The sequence below is a fragment of the Dryas octopetala genome, chromosome 1, assembly GCF_963921425.1.
Source record: "Dryas octopetala chromosome 1, drDryOcto1.1, whole genome shotgun sequence".
NCBI lineage: Eukaryota > Viridiplantae > Streptophyta > Magnoliopsida > Rosales > Rosaceae > Dryas > Dryas octopetala.
In genome coordinates this window covers 6,436,534-6,456,947 of record NC_141366.1, presented here as the reverse complement: position 1 = coordinate 6,456,947, position 20,414 = coordinate 6,436,534, and the positions used below count along the sequence as shown (strand labels likewise).

The 20,414-nt window shown below is 35.6% G+C and overlaps 1 protein-coding gene across 1 annotated transcript; it reads right to left on the bottom strand.

The window, feature by feature from the left end:
- Window positions 1-908: 908 nt before the first annotated feature.
- Window positions 909-11,398, bottom strand: LOC147297041 (alpha,alpha-trehalose-phosphate synthase [UDP-forming] 1-like). The gene is made up of 18 exons (XM_086241663.1): window positions 11,046-11,398; window positions 9,898-10,297; window positions 9,588-9,685; window positions 8,975-9,363; window positions 8,305-8,419; window positions 8,083-8,184; window positions 7,288-7,438; window positions 6,896-6,984; window positions 6,655-6,703; window positions 5,740-5,840; window positions 4,681-4,868; window positions 3,711-3,828; window positions 2,768-2,944; window positions 2,565-2,687; window positions 2,391-2,478; window positions 2,158-2,288; window positions 1,949-2,047; window positions 909-1,593 (listed from the first exon to the last, which is right to left on the bottom strand). Exons 1-18 carry the CDS (start codon window positions 11,331-11,333, stop codon window positions 1,207-1,209), a joined length of 3,093 nt encoding a protein of 1,030 aa, XP_086097789.1. The 5' UTR covers window positions 11,334-11,398; the 3' UTR covers window positions 909-1,206.
- Between the last annotated feature and the right edge of the window lie 9,016 nt (window positions 11,399-20,414).

Below are 20,414 nucleotides of genomic sequence, written 5' to 3'. Positions count from 1 at the left end.
CTTTAGTCCTTTTTTTTTTTTTTTTTTTTAAAAGAGAATCGAACCCTTAACTTGTCATAATTACTCAATTCTCATCCTCCCTCAGCTGGGGCCAATTCCAAAACCTTATATTCCTTGTAGTCATTGACACATGGGTGTGCTCATTTGAAATAATCAAACCACAAACAGACTCATGCAAAGTGGATGTTTGCAAATTTTATAATTTTGTGACTCTAACGGAGCCCTCTTGAATCTGGTTCAAAAGGGTTTCGGTTTGTGAAATCAAGGAATAAGGTCGAAACCAAAACCCCTTCGAGCCATATTGAAAGGGCTTTTGTTTTGTCCTATTTAAAACCTCATCTAATGTCACAAGGAATGATTGTTGAAGTAGTATTGTTTTCTCAGAGGGAATGGATCAGAGAAATCCATCCATGTCACAACTCACAAGCACCTTTACAACTTCAATGCATATATGCACTAATGATTTAGCAGTCCTCACATCTGACATCACTAGTGACCCCTAGCATCACGTTTCTTCTTGCCACCACTCAATTTGCCTTTAATCTTTTTTCCAAGTTTCAATCATATGTAGCTTTTGATTTGTATAACCTGATTCACGACTTCTAAGATTTCACTATTTTTGGCCCCTCCCCTATACATCTATGTGTACATTTGGTCATGTAAAAGTATATGAAAGATTGTCAAAACTTGCATGCACGAGAAACGACACCGTACGTCCATTTCAAGAATGTCAAATGGTGGACTACTCCAGTCAACTATGGGATTCTGTGGTCCTTGTATCAGAATTTGGCTCACTGCTTTAATCACTTGGGTACTTGCCTCACACCTCAGTGATTTATACAATGGAAAAAACTAATGTAATCAAACAAAAAGCAGAGTTGCAAAGTTTGGATTAATATGTTGAGACCTATACCAATTTTTTTTTTTCTTTGTTCCTTTGGACTTGTTCAAATTTAATGAAGAATATGATCAGAATATATCATTATGTGCCATTTTTTGTTTTCTCCTAGCTACAGAATAAAGCCCTGCGGATTTCAAAACCCATCTAGCAAGTCGAGTGTGAATTGTAGAACAAATTTGTATGTACTTGTGAAAGAAATCTTGCAACCAATGTCACAGCAGTACCATGATATCCAGATCTCAATGCTTGGTTCTCCACCTCCTGACTTGAGCAGCATTTGAATTAGGCTTAGATAATCAACCTCATCAAGAACCAACTTCAGCCAGCTCTTTTAAGAGAGTGACAACGTCGTTTGATGATCCAAGGAGATATCGTGCACTTGATCGCTTTCGTCCAACAGCACAAGAGAAGTAATTGTCACCCTTGAGGTCAAGCACGGAAGAACCCTCATGGAGAGACATTCTATCACGGATTAGTGATGACCTCCAGGAATTCCCAATTCCGTGACTGTTAGCTCTCTTTTCTAAAGTTGACATGGACCGTTGTTTCTTTAGGCGAGATGACTTTGAGCTACTTCTACTTGTTGAAATCTTTGGCACAGAAAGCATGACAGGATTCGGTATTGTAGGTCTAGGAATAGGTGGTGCCTCGGGAGGAAGCTCCGGTTCAAAAAATGTGTAGACATCTTCGTCCTAAAGCAATGAATCCATGTACATGATTTCATATATCCACCATCAAGCTCAAGGACTACAACATGTATTTATGTGCGTGTGTGATAACAATGAACTGATCAACATCAGAAAAATATGCAGACTTTCTTCCTAATATCATATCTTTTGGAGCAAAAACGCACTTGAGCAATGTTAAAAAGTTCCATACATGGAGTAATATCCACCCTGCTAATTACTCCATGTGCTCTAAGAGTGTTAAAAAGCTACTTCTAAAGTTATAACATTTGCAGTAGGAATGCAAATGTTCAAAAGCTGCACCTTGAAAGTTTATGTGGCATGAATGATGCTTAGGTTAATAATTCAAGGAGAAACAGACCTTTGGCAGAAAGTGCCCAATACAAAGGACATAATCAATTGGTGCCTTCATGCCTTTGTTATGAACTATTTCTCCTAAGATACGATCAATAGCTGCACCCTGCAGATACATGGAAACAGAAAATAGAAACAACAAACAGGACAAATAGGTTATTGCAATAGATCCAAAATCTGACAAGTAGGACTCACAGCAACTCAAAATGCATGTACCTTTGTAACACCAACTGCTCGGACCTCCACAGAACGACCACCTTGGACGACATCAACAGATGCATTCGAGATTGGGCCTGTCCACAAATGCTGCAGCAGATCCCTTGCTTGGAGTCTTCCAAACTCAACATCTAATATTATAGATATAGTTTGATAAAAGATAAAATATATATATAATTTCAAACAAAAAGACTAGAATAAGAAGAAAGACGGTGAGTTTTATTTTCTGGTACCTGCATACTTGTAGTTCCATACAAGTGAAGTTTCACGAAGCTCAAAATGGGACCGCGGTGTTCTCTCAGTAAAATACTCAAAAACATGCTGAAATCATGAAAATAAGTCAGAAAGTTCATGTATAAATAATTCATCCAGAAGATAATGAATTCTCATATAAATGCTGTATGAACCTTTACGCTGTCAACCCAATCCATATTTAAATTTTCTGGCATTGTTGTCATCCATTCTCCCGTTGTAAGACGTAAGAACATCCCATTTTCTGCTGCCAACCACATGTTGTATTCACCGAAGTTCTGTATATGAAGTTGTTAGTCCCAAAGCACAACATGCAAGGGGCAAGAAATAAAGCAATACCGAAGAGAGGCAAGAGTACATAGTCCAAGACGCTTCTGTCACTTCCACTGAGGACAACAATCGTTGTCTTTGAATCATCACAAAGCTTTTTCAAGGGTTCCTTGAGATCTGGGCGCAATTTAAGTTCCATTTCTCTAATTTGACCACCCCTTCTCCCAAGGGCATCCTTTGGTTCAGTTAAGGTGGCATTGAATCCCTGTAATGGAGAAACAGGTGACAATGAAGATGAAGAAGATCATTCTGAAGTATATGTTTTTCTATATTAAATTAGGGTCTAAAAACCCCTTCCTCCAGCATTTCAAATCGTAAATTGCCACGGCCATTTTGAATTGGAGTTGCATAGGCCTAGAGTAGGAAACCGAAAAGATTTCTTGTACAGATAGAATGCTAAGTAAATCAAACAGGAGAGCATGTAGACCCATATAAAATACTTCAAACCTCTTTCCTATCTCATATAATGAAAATCCAAATACCTTCACTCCTGTAATATCTATGAGCTCCTTCACGCAGTATTGCTAAAATAATTGATACAAGAAGTTCAACAGCATGTCTATGCATGATAAAAGCCAATAATAGTAATGAGCTGTTAGCATTACTTGTTATATGGTAATAGTGGGCAACACCATGCAGGTAGCCTTCTCCCTCTCCAAATCCCTCCCTGCCCATGGGTTGAACTAGAAAAACTAGGTTAGCTGGCTTTAATAAAGGTATGCCAATGTTCCCTATTAGAATAGATATCCACAAAGTTCGGAATTTGCGGTACAATTAGTTCAAAGAAGACAAAACAAGAGGCAACAGCCACAACAAGCAGCCTGGGCAAGTAAAAATCAACTATGCTCCAAGAATGATCATGCATTAAAGGTCTGAAGTTTATACATATTTATATGCAATGAAATATCATACTTACATTCCAATCACTAAAATTCAACAGCTATTGGTGAAAAAGAACATACAGAGCATACCAGTATAAGCAATCGGTTATTGGATTGCGAATAATGATCAACTGCTACTTTGATTGGAAGTAAAGGAGGAACTTGTCTTGTCCTTAGTTGAGCTTCGACAATAGTATCATTGAGTTCACTACATAAAAGAAAAATTAACAACTAAGCAGGACCTTGACGACAAAGGGAAAGAAACAGAGTGAAATGTTATGAGATAGCAGAACAACTCTTTTTGAATTAGACCTTTAAAGCCAGTCCTGATACAACATTTGAAGCAATACCAAGTCAGTGGATCCATTTAAGCATCAACACTATAACTGATCAATACAAACAAAGAACTGCCAATATTTGTTTTTGACAAAGCACTTATTTTGTATCATTTCCTGTAATAGTCTAATAGAGGCTATATAACTGATCAATACAAACAAAGAACTGCCAATATTTGTTTTTGACAAAGCACTTATTTTGTATCATTTCCTGTAATAGTCTAATAGAGGCTATCTTGATTTTGCATAGTCTTGTTATTTTAAAAGGTCAATGGCATCAGTTCCTTTTATGTACTAAAATAATGCTAGAAATCATCGAAAACTATGTGTTACATTGTTCCTCCTTTACCTATATTCAAGTTCCTCTTCTACTAAAACTTTGATTGGGGACTAAAAAAAGTTAATGGCACAATCTAATATAAAATTAGTTATAAGTGAATAAGACCTTAGAATACAAATATGTGCCTCATCTATGACCCACGCAGTCAGTTGTCCTAAATCATATAGAAGGCAACAAAGACTACTTAATATGACTTAGAATCCTCAATAAGGACATGCTAAGGAAAGAAGATATGAAACAGCAACAGTGCACACTTGCCCACTAGAGGTTAAACTTGGAAAGAAGCATTGTGTAGGCAGGAACAATGAGCTTTTATATGCAAATACAAGAACATGGGTCATGGTACAAACGATAATATTTTACAGCACCATGATATGATCAACACCTTACAAAGGTTGCAGCCCACTCTTGAGATGTGTGAGTTGTTACATGCATAAAGTTATGCTGGTGACGCTTTTCTCTTTCATCAGCTGGCATATTCAAAGCATAACCTATGGAAGCAGCAACTTCTGTGACATTCCACGGGTTCACTAATATAGCCCCAGCACCAAGAGACTGTGCTGCACCTGCAAACTAGATATGAACAGAATGATTAGTACAGAAATTGAAACTTAATGAATTATGAACAGAATGGTTAGAGATAGTGGTTACAGCTAGATAGAATAATTTTATATCCATACTATCAGAAGATTTTATTCTGTTGCCTTTAAAGAGAAGCCAACACACCATGTTTTTCCTTCTTAAACTTTCCATCAAATCATTTTCCTAATCACACAATACATAATTGTTAAAGCAATTTATACCAATTCAACCCCAAACCCCACCTTCACAGTGTTGGTTGACTACTTCCAAATCTTCCAAAACTAACAGAAACTTAGTAAACATTCCGGTAGTAAAAGTACCAAGAAATAGGTATCCAAGAGATATCAACCACTAAGGTTCTTCCTCATGCTTCTAAAAATGAAATGTCCAGTAATGTAATACTTCTACAAACCCCTGAAACAGTACTTGATCCTTATACCCCTCATCATATTATTTTCAAAACATTTAAAGGTTGCATTTACCTAGTTTCTGTAAGCTTGAAGCAGTCTAGTTTTTACCGGAAGCAGTAATAGGGATCTCTCTCTCTGTGAAAGCTCTTTTTTTTCTTTTGTTTCATTTAGAACATCTGATGAGATATAACAGTACTAAGATTTATTGCATTATCCCTATGCAGGACCAAACCTGAATCTAGAGTTTGATTTACTTTTTTTTAGTCATAGCCAAATATACATCATTGTCAAATGAAAATTATATAGAAATAAAACTAAACTCAGTAGCTGATAGAAGCTAATGCCTTCCTATCACTTCACTGCCAACAATTTTTTTCTTGCAGCAATTTGCATCATTAGATGAAGAGATATCAAATTTAATTAATCAACTGAATCATGGGATTTTTAGTTACCTCACTTAGAATGAGAACCCCTTTCTTGGAAGCTTGGCAAGCAACAAACTCATAGCTCACAAGATTCATTCCATCTCTTAAAGATGTAACAAGTGCTACATCTGACAAATGTAGTTAAACGAATAAAAAATGTATTTAATTATGAAAATCTTGATTAGACATAGCTTCTTATACAACAACAAAAAGAGCAAAGGAACAAAAACAAAATACTTGATTGGACAGATTTCCCTATTGACTGCTAGCCTCTTGGATCATAGTTATGAAGTTCTTAAATGCGTAAATAAAATGCATAATGCATGTTAAAGCATGACAATCTGAAATTTGGATACAGAAAAACATGAAATTAATATTTTTTCCAAAATGGGGGGGAAGACAAGAGAAAAATTGTCTTGTACAGAAATGGAGAGGGCCGGTTGTTTAATCCACATCATCCATGGCCTGGGCCCACCAATCAGAGCCAGGAGCACAGTCCTACATGGACCATCAACATTTAGATAGACAGTGTCCACTTTAACAGGCCCTCTCCATTTCAAAGTCAGAGCAAGAAGAACATGCATGTGGTGCATCCATTTTGTGGGGAACTACTATAGTTATTCCACCATCAGTAATTGAATACTGTAAGTCTGTAATAGACTCGAATCAACAATTTTGATATATAATGTTTATCTTGACAACTAAATGTTCTATTTGAATGCCAATATGAGCATGTAGTGCATTTTTCTATTTGTTGGCTTTCACTATCAATAAAAATACGAAAAAAATATCACCTTTCATTTCGACACCTCAGCCATATCATATTTGGGCTTCTAAAGGTTATCTAATGGTTTTATCAAAAGCAACAATACTTGAGAGAATTTATCAATCATAAAAGACAACAATGATTAATTCTGAGTGTTATGGCACAAAAATGAGTACCAGTAACAGCATATAGTGCACATAATGCGTGAAAGTCAAGAGATCGATCCTGTAAATAAAGAAGAAGATGCTTTAGAAGTCTTCCTGTAAATTTCAGAAAATGACAACAAACAATTTTGACAAGTTTATAATCAAATCACATACAGTCAATAAACAAAATCTTTTGTTCAATTCTACACATACTATTGTGAAATAGTATTTACAGATAAAAAATACAGAAGTCAGCAAGGTAAAGACAAACCAGATGATGTATTGGAACAGCAGTAAGAGTTCCAAATCTCCCATTAATGCGTCCGACAATCTCATGAACCTGGCTTGTGAGCTTTTGATCTGTGAGTGAAACCACATAATACAAACATATATCAGATTCTTCAAGCTGAAATTAGAATTTGAGGATACAAATGAAATTTAATGATAGGGCTATCAAAGGAAGGATTTCTTGAGTTCACATTTTGTCAATTGAAAAACACACAATCATAGATTAGTTACATATAAATCCTTGCATTCTTTGAGATGCATCAACCATCCAACTTCCTTGATAAGCAAGTAGTACAATAGAATAGAAGAAAGATGGAATACCACTAATGAATAAAATACCAAATTTAGGCTACAAATATTTGAGAAGGAACATACACTCAGGAACATCTGTTCTTGTTGGTACAGCAATTTGCAGCAAGACTACTTTATCACGCCAATCCAGATTTTCTTCAAGAAATTTTTCAAATGCCAAAATCTTTTGAGGAATTCCCTTAATCATATCAAGACGATCAACACCCAACATTACCTGCCCATAGTTGACTGGAAACTTTGAGAATTTGAAGAATGAAATAAATCCATAAAATTAAGCTCAAGGCCATGGACTAAAAATTGAAACCATTGACAGAGAATAAATTCATTTGGTTATGTGCTGAACCACGAGCATATATAATGATCACCCAATTATCAAACACCGACAAGTAACAACATCTACAGAGGTCAAGGAAGACAAGATTTTCAGGATTGGAGACACACTGCCTGATTTTAACACAAGAAATTGTTATAAAGATCAAGAATAATTTAGTAAAGAGAAAGTGGGACAGAGAGAGAGAGAGAGAGAGAGAGAGAGAGAGAGAGAATTTCATGGTATCCAATTGAACTTGTAATTGACCTAGTTGTTATCAGAAGTACAATTTTCTTGCATAGAAGAATACAAAGGATATCCAATAAAATCACACTGAGAATTTGAACATAAGACAGATTATAAGCTAGTTTGCAATTATGTCTAACACCAGCACGTTAAGCTGCATGGAGAAGAAGTAGAGTGCACAATAGGTGTGCTTCATGACTGTGCCTTAATGAAACGTAGGATTTTTGATGTACTGGCATTGGATGCACTTCAATTAAAATCAACAAAGTAAAATTTTACTGAAAAATTTAATCAGTTCTTACCTTTCTGCCAGCAAATCTTTCTTTCAATTCTTTCATGTGATCCTGGACTTGAGGGAGTTCTAGAGCTCGAATGAATCGGTCTGAGTCTATCCCAATTGGAAACTATAGTTTCAGGGGGCGGGGTTGTGGGGAGAGAAAAGAAAAAAGAAAAAAGAAAATCAAGTGGGCACCATGAGGATGAATTAAGTGATGAACTTCAAATAAAGAAAAATTTATACATACAGCAGCAACACGAGTCAGCCTTCCTTGATCTTCTACTCCTTCAGGTGTACCCTCTAAACCAAGAATACGGGTGCAAGCGCTAACAAAATGCCTTGCATAATCATATGTATGGAAACTGGAAATTAAAGAATCCACACATCAAAACACACATGGTCTTGAGAAACAACATAAGATGATAACTTACGGAACATATTTCACAAAAGAATACTGACAACATTATATAGTGTAATGAAAGCGTAATCTGTTCATAAGCAGACAAAAATAGGACTGATTAAGATTTATCCACTATGTTAATCAAGAGCTACTATATTTTCAGGATTAAAGTAGATAAAATCAGGATTGCTGACAAGAAATAATCACTTCAGCCAGAGTCCACAACAGATAATGCATTCACTTCCATTAACTGTGAACTCTTAGAAAGAGTATATGTAGAATATTCATAAGTCACAACTTGCATACAAGCACCTCGAGAGACTTCTATAACAGTTTTACCACCAAGCCTTGATCATATTTCCAAAATCAAAACTGGAAGAAATATGGACAACTTTTGATATAGAACCTTAAAGTGTCATATGAATACCTATTAAATTCTATGAGATACTATGTAGCATAAATAATCATGAAATATGACAAGCATTTTGAATACTTTGCAGCAAAATACATGACTTACCCAACCAAATCAGCAGCAAGAACAGATCTCAATAGTTCTGATCGAGATGGCAGTGTCCTATGTATTTCTGAGGAAGGAAAAGGTGTGTGGAGAAACCAACCAACTTTCATTTTGTTGTTATATTCTTTCAGACATTTAGGAAGGAACATTAGGTGGTAATCATGGCACCACACAACATCTCCATCCTCATAGTGTTGGTGTACAACATCAGCAAACATTTGGTTTGCCTTCTTATATGCATCGAACTGAGATTGGAAACTGCGGGTTGTTGCGAGGCGATCTTCTTGTGGAAGTCCAAGATAATGGAAAAGAGGCCACAAGATGTTGTTACAATAACCATTGTAATATTGATGAACAATTTCTTCGTCAAGAAACACTGGGATGCACCTCTGCAATAAATAATGTAAGGTTTTTCTTCTTTGATGCATAATCAAACAGCTAGTATGTGTGTGTGTGAGCGCACACGTGCACATGCCTGTGTGTCTGTGTTTTGAGGTATGGGGGAAAGGGGAAGGGGCGAGACAGAACCATTATCAAGATTTAAGATAATAGATGGCCAGCTTATAGGCTTAAGTTCTGTGAAAATTTCAAGACAAGACCAAGAGTTTTGAACCTTTTCGGCTAAAGCTTTGGTCAGTGCTTTTTGTCCAATACTATCAGGAACATTTACACCAGCCCAACCAATCCATCTGGCATCAAACTCCTTCACGCCTTCAAGAAAATAACCAGGCTTAATTGACCCTTTGAATATGGAAATATTGAACATAGATGCATTACAGAAATGAAGGAAAGACAGATAGTGTAAACAATATTATCTGTAACCTAACATAAATGTTATGTGAGTACCCAAAAAAAGGCCATTAAAATATAAAAACAGGATGCACTGAAAACAAAAGGGATAAGACAAGAGGAGTATAATTTACCTAACAGTGCACTGACTAGTCCTCCAACACTCATCTCAAGCTGCCATGAGTCCTCACCCTTCCTAACTGCGGAGACAGGTAACCTGTTGGCCACCACCAATAAACGTTGTTTAAAGGGCCGTCCATCTTGCCATTCAAATCCATCAACAAAAGCTCTTGTTGCTGAAACTGCTTCCGGAAAATCGTCCTCACTAGATAGACCTAAATTTTCAATCTCAGTCAAAAATATATCATTCCCTAAGAGGTCTGCCTGTCTATTTCCATCTTCATTCGACTGCAAAGCACGGTTTGATCTCCTTAGCTCTCTTTCCCTTAGAAGCCTTTCCAATCTACTTCTGGGTGTGGAAGGATTGCAGTTATTATACTTATTTCCTGGCATATGCTTATCCTGCAGGAAAGGCTGCAATTTGCAAATTGCTATAGTCATTCCTTCCTACAATATGCCTCTGATTCATCTTGTACATGAGTTCTCTCACTACAAACTTTTCTAGCAGATTATTCATGCTCAAATTGTTACAACATATTTGTTAACTGTGTAAGTCTCACAAACAAATTATATGCAAGTTGTACCCAAAAAAATTATATGCAAGCACAAACAGTTAGTTATCCTTCTCCTACATTACGTATTTTCGAACTCAATTTCTATATCCAACCCCTCATTTTAATTACTGAAATTGATCAAAGTGCTTGTGATATCTTTGTTTGATTGTCTCATCACTCATCAGCCTAAAATAATCTTTAATTTAGCAGCAGGAGGATACTGCAGTAATTCAGATACTGTAAAGAAATTGCAGAGGTAAAAGACTCTTGATCCAAGCTAAAGCATAACAATGATATATTCTTGTTATGCTCCTCCACGGTAAATAAATTTAAGAGTAATACTCACTAAAGTATAAAGAACAATACCCATAATTAAATATCATTTAAAAAACTAAAAAAGAAAAAAGAAAAAAGAGAACCCATGATCAAGTTAAGGTCGCATGTCCCGACAAAAATAATAATATAAAGAAACTCAAATACGTGAAAATGCAGAATCAAATACACAATAGTGCATATAATAATAAACAAGCCCAGAATGATAGGAACAAAAAACTATTCGACCCAAAACAATAATTTAGAAGAGAAACCCATTATAGAAGGAGTCTGACCGGATAGTTATGCAGAATGCAGATCTCTGTTGGATGGTCCGAGACTTTCACATTCAAGACGCGAAATGTAAACAGTGGTGGTGACTCTCGTGACCTGACCCAACCTACTTTTGTTGTAGAGAGAAGATAGAAGCGTTTTAAAAAAAGCGGAGGGGAGGAGTTGGAGTGGCCAAATGGATACGTGGGGGCAAGTTGGCCAACCGATATTTTGGGGGTGCTGTGGTCACCAAAGATGCAGAAAAATCTCACACAAACAGATTGTGGTGATGATGATGATCGAAGATACATGTATTTTATATGAAAAGATTATCCATATATAGGAGATTAGTCACCCAAATAAAATGAATCAAAAGTGGCAGAGCCATAAGTGATAAGGCATTGCTCTTTTGTTTTGGCCATGCAGATGCACCAACACATATTACATTCAAAAACAATTGGGTACTCTGCTCGGCAGCCAACTAATTATGTTATGTATATGTATCTGCTAAGACCCCACCACCATCAACATTGCACATTATCTTATATCCTTAAGTTGGGGTTTTCTTTTTGGCCAAGCCTAATACGACTCAAACTTTTCTCGTGAATATGAGATAAATGCTCTACTACTACAACTAGAAGTCTATGTTATTAAATTATTAGTGGTTTGAGAAATTTTTCTTAAATTATGACGCGTATAATTATTAAATATCTAAACTATAAAACTCTTAAAGATCATACACATTATAATTTGAATAGATTTCTAATACTATCTCACGTGGTGTCATCATCATACACAATAATTATTTTTTAAAATAATGACATAAGGTGAAATAATGAATTAAAATAAATTTAATGTCTGATTTCTTCCTATATAATAAAAAAAATTGTAATACTTTTATCTCGATTGAATAAATGAGTTTATAAAAATTGGAAAGAAGACTGATAAAAATGCTTTAAAAAAATATTTGGTAAGGAAATGTGATTTCCAAAAAAATATAAGTGGGAGGTTCCTATTTAGGCTATTATTTGGAAAATTTATGTAAAATTAGTATACTATATTTTTAATAAAAACTTAAATTAAAATTCTTGAGGACATTAATTACAATGATTGGAATAGTAGTGGAAAGGATATTCCTTTTTTAAGGATTTGAATTTGGTCCACCAGATTTAATCCAGGAAAAACCAATAAGAATTTAGTCCACCAGGGTGTGATTTTGGCTTCTAGTGAAGTTTAGGATTATTTCCAATTGGAAACATAAAATTCAACCACATGTTGTCTTTGAAATTGTGAGGCTTTTAGCAATGACAGATTTATTTGTTAGCAAGTTTTTGACTTTCTATCATTATATTTTGAGGAAATTACAGATTTGGTCCACTTATTTTATACCTAGTTCAATTTTGGTCCATAATCTTTTTTAAGTTCTGTTTTAGTCCACTAATTGTTTCATTTGTTCAGTAAAGGTCCAGATTTGTGACTTTAAATCCTTTGGGTTGTGTTTTCTTCAATTATAATTGAACTATAAGTTATATTTCATCATTTCTTAGTCATAAAAACAAATTTGGAGTATTATAATCTAAAAGAATTGAGATTGGGTGAAGTTTGAAAAATTGGCAGTTTCGGGTGCCCTACTTTGGGGTCAATTATCTTGAGTTTTAGAACTCCAATTTGAATGATTTTTATATGGTTGTAAAGAAGAAATACATAGCTTTAAAACAAGTATATGTTCGCTGAATTTGGGTGAGATTTGATAGGATAAAAAACATGCCAAATTTGAGAAAACAAATATGGACCTTTACTGAACAAGTGGAACATTTAGTGGACCAAAACAGAACTTAAAAAAGATTGTGGACCAAAATTGAACTAGGTATAAACTATCTGGACTAAATCTGTAATTTCCTCTTATATTTTTAGAGGATAATTCTATTCATACCGTTAGTAGTAAAATGCATGACATATAAGTAAAGAGAAAATTTTAACAAAACAACTCCAACTATAACTGAGGATTATGTTTTCACTTTACTTCAAATAACAATTATTATTTTTTAAGTATTTCAATTAATGATATTTCGTCAATTCCGCCAATATAATAAGTGTTTCATTAAGAAATAATGTAATAACTTATTAAGATTTAATTTATCAATTGCCATTTTTTTCTTTTACATGAGATGTTAAGAAATAATTAAGGATGAAGGAGAAAATAGATGTATAAACATCATCAAAGACATAAAAATATTAGAATTTATTTTTTATTTTTTTTGCGCCTAAGAATCACTCATCAGTTGACTGAATTCTTTCACCGTTGACGCAATTTATGCAGCAATTTCATGACTTGCACGTGTGAAAGTGAAAGACCGAATATCTTAGTCTTAGGTCATTATCACCCACTTTTCAACCCAATATCTTAATGTTGGAAAAGCTTAGCCATAACCATAAGCTAAGCCTATAATGACAAAGATATTCTTTTTGTTTTATTATACAAACGAAAGCTACATTAAAGATACTAATTGTTATTATTATGGTGCTTGAGTTGCCAAATTCAATAATTATTTCACGTGCAAAATTTATAGACTAAATAAAGAAAATCCAAGTAATTAGACATAAAAATAAAAGATAATGATTTTAACACCCAGATTTGGGCTTCTGCTTCCCTTGCGGTCCTAGTGGTTTTGTTGATTTCTAATTTGGCCTCATTTCCTCTTTGCCGGCCCTCTCAATTTTCTACTGGTCCACAATTTCATTTTCTTATTCCCTTTTTGCCCTTCTTGCAGTTAGCTTCTCATTCAGCGACTCGAAGAGCTTCATCAACCTCCAAACCAAAACCTCAAAGCTCCAAAGCCTCACAAGAATGTCCACCACCAAAGCAGGTACGAAGGAGAAGCGCGGGACTGAGCCCGATCTCACCAAATCGGACAACCTCGATCCCGGCGTCAACCTCTCCAAGTTCGTTTTTCTATAATCTCTTCCTTCTTCTTCTTTGAGATTGAGAATATGGTGGATTTTGATAGTGATATCAAAGGCCTTATGTCGGCGCTGCAGTAGATCAGAGAAAAGGCTCACAAGGACGGCCTGAAGAAGAACGAAGAGACAATTTCCAGGTAATTTCAATCGTTTTTGCTCTGATCCGACTCCATTAACACTGAAATTCGAAATTTGAAGCTCCTTCAGTGATTGTTTTACAAATTTTTCTATTTATTTTTCATTGTTATTGTTATTAGAATTGTTACTGTCTGAATTGTTATTGTTATTGTTAATGGGACTGGGTTCTATTTGCTTGTTTCTCATATTTTTCTTTGGTGTTTGGTTTCGAAGAAAAGTGTGCTGAATGTGAAGATGGAAGTATGAGATTTGACATTTTGTTTGTTCTTCCAACTTTTGATTAGCTTTGATTTTTCTAATTTTGTTTTTCAGAATGTTCATTTCTTCTCTGGTATTATTACGAGGGATGGGATTCAATAGGATTGCAGTTTCTAAGACTTTGGGTTCTTCAATTTTGTTTTCTAGTTTCCATAGTTCAACATTATTTCTTCCTCCATCAAAGAATCCCATGGGCATCAGAGCATCAAAAAAGATCTTTGTTCTCTTCATGCCTTAGTACACATAAACTAGGCTTTATGTCTATGCTTGCAATTTATCTTTGCATTGTCTTTTCCACCTCTTTTTTTTTTTTATTACAGCCACTGTCAGTCTTTTTTCTTCTTATTTCAACTCTTTAATTGCTATCATATATGTTACTGTGTTTTTTAGGATTTAAAATTTGGTTTATTGTGATTTTTTCGTATTGAATGGTTGAATGTACTAGGCTTTTTGCCCTTTTTTTACATAGATTTGAAATTGTAAGTAACAAATAACAACATGTTATATATTGTTACTGTTTGACAGTAACAACTTGTTATATATCGTTACTATTTGGCAGTAACAACTTGTTATATATTGTTACTGTTCGGCAGTAACAACGTGTTATATATTGCTACTGCTTGGCAGTAACAACATGTTATTGTTACTGCGTTATATATTGTTACTGTTTGGCAGTAACAACTTGTTATATATTGTTACTGTTTGGCAGTAACAACATGTTATATATTGCTACTACTTGTCAATAACAACATGTTATTGTTACTGCTTGACAATAACAACATGTTATTGTTACTATTTGACAATAGCAACATGTTACTATGATTTTTATGTTTTTTCTTATGGTTTAAAATTTGATTGTCTGTTATTGCCACGGTTAGACAAGGATAATTCTCTAATGGATAGTGGCAATCTTCTAACAAGGAGAGAGACCAAGGGGGGGGGGGGGTGGGTGGGTGGGGATGACCAATGGTTTTATGTTATTGTTACTGGTCGTCTAACAGTGACATTTCTCAAATAGATAGTTGCAATTTTTTAATATGGTTCAGAATGTAGTTGTTACTGTTTGTCAATGACAACCTTATTGTTATTGTTATTTATTACCGCCCATTTATGTTTTAACAATGACAATAAACCCTTGTATCATTTTGAAAAAAAAAAAAATGAACATGTATAAATTTAGTTCGCCTAAAAGCAATGATGTCAAAACAATCAGCATGCGGTTCCATTTTTACTCTTGTCAATGGAAGCCATGCAGCTGCAATATGGTTGTACATGCAGCAGCAAAATTTGCCCGTTCATGTAATGACTTTTCTTCTTGGATTGAGGATGCACCTAGTTGGCTGCAACTTTTTCTTTTGTCTGATGTATCTCGCGGTGATTAATCAATGAAAAGCTATGTGTTTTGTCAAAAAAAAAAAAAAATCAATAGCCTAAAAGCAAGAACAACACAAGTTATAATAGTTTAATAATAAAAATAATAAAAGGTACATAAAAATCATAGTGAAGCAGGTGACAAGTTGTAAGAGTTTAATAATAAAATAATGAAAGGTAAATGAAAAGTATAGTGGAGCATTAGTTATGCTACGCTGTCAGAGAAAAATCGATGGCAATATTGTAATTTTGATTCATTTTAATGGCTTTTCTCACACTTGATTCGGGTCTTTTAAAAAGTGGACCACTACAGTATTTTCCTGTAGCGGGTGGGCCGTGTAATCATCCATTTTTTGCAATTGGACTAAAAAAAAAAAAACCCTAAAAATAATTATATTTATACCCTTAGTGCATTTTAAATTATACCTAGTGACACACCCTTCAAGAGAATGTCAAGAATTGGGAGCATTTCAATTTAAGTTTTTATTAAAAATGTAGTATACTAATCTTACATAAATTTTCCAAATAATAGCCTAAATGGGAACCTCCCACTTACATTTTTTTGGAAATCACATTTCCTTACCAAATATTTTTTTAAAGCATTTTTATCGGTCTTCTTTCCAATTTCTATAAACGCATTTATTCAATCGAGATAAAAGTATTACAATTTTTTTTTTATTATATAGGAAGAAATCAGACATTAAACTTATCTTAATTCATTATTTCACTTTATGTCACTATTTTAAAAAATATTTATTGTGTGTGATGATGACACCACGTGAGATAGTATTAGAAATCTATTCAAATTATAATATGTGTATGATCTTTAAGAGTTTTATAGTTTAGACATTTAATAATCATACACCTCATAATTTAAGAACAATTTCTCAACCACTAATAATTTAATAACATAGACTTCTAGTTGTAGTAGTAGAGCATTTATCTCATATTCACAAGAGGGTAATTAGATATAAAAAGTAATTAGTCGTTCCTTAACTGCTCCCAAGTAATATCCTTGATGCATTTCAAATTGTATATAATGTTATTCCAAGTCATGTTTCGATTATTCCCAAGTCATACCCTAGAGATTCTCAAGTCATTCCTTAATTCATCTCAAGTCATTCCTTGAGAATTTTAGTTTGTAACTCGAATGATTTTAAATGTTTATACCCTAGCTTGGTGCATTTCAAATTGTACCTAGTGACATTCCAAGTCATGTTTTGACGTTTCCCAAGTCATACCCAAGAGTTTCTTAAGTCGTTCCTTAGGGCATCCCAAGTTGTTCCTTGAGAATTTCATTTCGTAACTCCAGTGATTTTAAATGTTTATACTCATGGTTCATTTTAAAGAGAGCTACTATTTGCACACCCTTTTTTTTTCTTTTTGCACACCCCTATTAAAAAAAAAAAAAAAGACAATACACTCCCTCTCTTCTTTCCCTCTCTTTTTTTCTCTCGTTCACACCCCCCTTCCCCTGTTTTTTTTTTTCTTCTTCTTCTCCAACCCTCCCCCAGCCAGCCCCTCCACCCAACCCACCTAGCCCCTCAACCCCCTCACCCGACCCACCCCTCCCTCCCTCCCTCCCTCCCCCTCCGACCTCCCCCCTCCACCCAACTCACCTAGCCCCTGCACCGACCCCCCCAGTCTCTCTCTCTCTCTCTCTCTCTCTCGCCCAAGCAAATAGCAAAAAAAAAAAGGGTGGCAGGTGGTTCGGCACTGGTTTGCCGAACCACCTGCCACCTTTTTTTTTTTTTTTGGTCTGCTTGGGCGAGAGGTGAGACCACCACCGGTCACCTCCTCATTTTCTCTCCTCTCTCCATTTCTCTGTCTTGTCTCTAACAGAGCCAAGCTGCTGCCAGCGCTCCCGCGTCGCACCGTCGAGCTTCCACCTTCCGCCAAGCTGCTGCAAGAGCCAAGCTGCTGCACAAGGTGGCTGGAAAGAGTTGGAGCCGGCAGTTGGGCTTCGCGGAGCTTGCAGGAGAGGTGATGTTGCGGGGAGGTGGAGTCGCGAGAGAGAGAAAAAGAGCTAGGAGAGAGAATGTGAAGGGGATGTGGTGTTGTCGGGGAAGAGAGAGAAAGAGAGAGGGAGGAAGGTGGTGCAGGGAGGGTGCGGGAGGGAAGGTGGTGGTCGGGTGAGGGGGAGATGGGCTGGGTGGGTCGGGTGAAACGGGGGGAGGGAGTGAGGTGGTGCAGCTGCATGCGGAGAGGAGAGAGAGGGATTGAGTTGGGTGGCCGGTGCTGCATGCGGGGAGGTTGGTCGGAGAGGGAAGGGGTTGAAGGGCTGGGTGGGTTGGGTGGAGGGGCTGGCTGGGTTGGGTGGAGGGGCTGGCTGGGGGAAGGTTGGAGAAGAAGAAGAAGAAAAAAAAAACAGGGGAAGGGGGGTGTGAACGAGAGAAAAAGGAGAGGGAAAAAAGGGAGGGTGTGTAATCCAATGAGGGTATTTTGGTAATGGGGTGGGTGTGTGTTGAGAGATTTTGAATTTGAGGTAAGTGTGTGGGGGTGTGTAGGAGAAAAAAAGAGAAAAATGGTGTGCAAAAAGAAAAAAAAGGGTGTGCAAATAGTAGCTCTCATTTTAAAATGTACCTAGTGACATTTCAAGTCATGTTTTGACATTTCCTAAATCATACCCTTGAGTTTTTAAAGTCGTTCCTTATGTAATCTCAAGTCGTTCCTTTATAATTTCAGTTCGTAACACAATGGATTATAAATGTTTATATTTTTGATGCATTTAAAATTGTACCTAATGACATTCCAAGTCATGTTGTGACAGTTCCTAAATCATACCCTAGAGTCTCTGAAGTCGTTCCTTAGGGCATCCCAAGTCGTTCATTCAGAATTTCATTTCGTAACATGAAGGATTTTGAATGTTTATACCCTTGGTGCATTTCAAATTGTATCTAGTGACATTCCATGTCATGTTTTGACGCTTCCTAAGTCATACCCTAGAGTTTCTCAAGTCGTTCCTTAGGGTATCTCTAGTTGTTCCTTAGGGTATCTCATGTCGTTCCTTAAAAATTTCAGTTCGTAACTCGAGGAATTTAAATGTTTACACCTTTGGTGCATTTCAAATTGTACCTAATGACATTCTAAGTCATGTTTTGACATTTTCTAAGTTATACTCCAGAGTTTCTCAAGTATTACTTAGGGTATTTATAGTCGTTCCTTTGGGTATCCGAAGTCGTTCCTTGAGAATTTCAGTTCGTACCTCAAGGTATTTTAAATATTTATGCCCTTGATGCATTGCAAATTGTTCCTATTGACATTCTAAGTTAAGTTTTGACATTTCTCAAATCATACCCTACAGTTTCTCAAATTGTTCCTTAGGATATCTCAAGTCGTTCCTTAGGGCATCTCAAGTCATTCCTTGAGAATCTTAATTCGTACCTCGAGATATTTTTAAATGTGTATACCCTTGGTGCATATCAAATTGTACCTAGTGATATTTCAAGTCATGTTTAGACGTTTCCAGAGTCATACTCTAGAGTTTCTCAAGTCATTTCTTAGGGCATCTAATTGTTTCTTATAACATCTCAAGTCGTTCCTTAGGGTATTTAAAGTCGTTCCTTAGAGCATCCTAAGTCATTCCTTGAGAATTTCAGTTCGTAACTCCAGTGATTTTAAATGTTTATACCCATGGTTCATTTCAAATTGTACCTAGTGACATTCATAGTCATGTTTTTACAGTTTCTAAATCATATCCTAGAGTTTCTGAAGTCGTTCCTTACGACATCTCAAGTCGTTCTTTCAGAATTTCAGTTTGTAACACGAGGGATTATAAATGTTTATACCCTTGGTACATTTCAAATTGTACCTCGTGACATTCCAAGTCTTGTTTTGACAGTTCTTAAATCATGCCTTAGAGTTTCTGATGTCGTTCCTTAGGACATCCCAAGTCATTTCTTCAGAATTTTAGTTCGTAACATGGGAGATTTTTAATGTTTATACCCTTGGTTAAATTGTACCTAGTGACATTTCATGTCATTTTTTACGCTTCCTAAGTCATACCTTAGAGTTTCTCAAGTCGTTCCTTAAGACATTTTCAGTCTTTCCTTAGAACATCTCATGTTATTCGTTGAGAATTTCAATTCGTAACTCGAGGAATTTAAATGTTTATACCCTTGGTGCATTTCAAATTGTACATAATGATATTCCAAGTCATGTTTTAACGTTTCTTAAGTCATACTCTAGAGTTTCTCAAGTCGTTACTTAGGGCATTTCTAGTCGTTCCTTTGGGCATCCCAAGTCGTTCCTTGAGAATTTCAGTTCGTACCTCAAAGTATTTTAAATGTTTATACCCTTGGTGCATTGCGAATTATTCCTAATGACATTCCAAGTTATGTTTTGACATTTCTCAAATCATACCCTACAGTTTCTCAAGTTGTTCTTTAAGGCATCTTCAGTCATTCCTTAGGGTATCTAAAGTCGTTCCTTGATAATTTTAATTCGTACCTCGATATATTTTAAATGTGTATAACCTTGGTGCATATTAAATTGTACTTAGTGACGTTTCAAATCATGTTTTGATGATTCTCAAGTCATATTCTAGAGTTTATCATGTCGTTCTAAGGACATCTGAAGTAGTCCTTAGGGCATTCAAAGTCGTTTCTAAAGAATTTTAGTTTCTAACTTGAAAGATTTTAAATGTCTATACCCTTGGTACATTT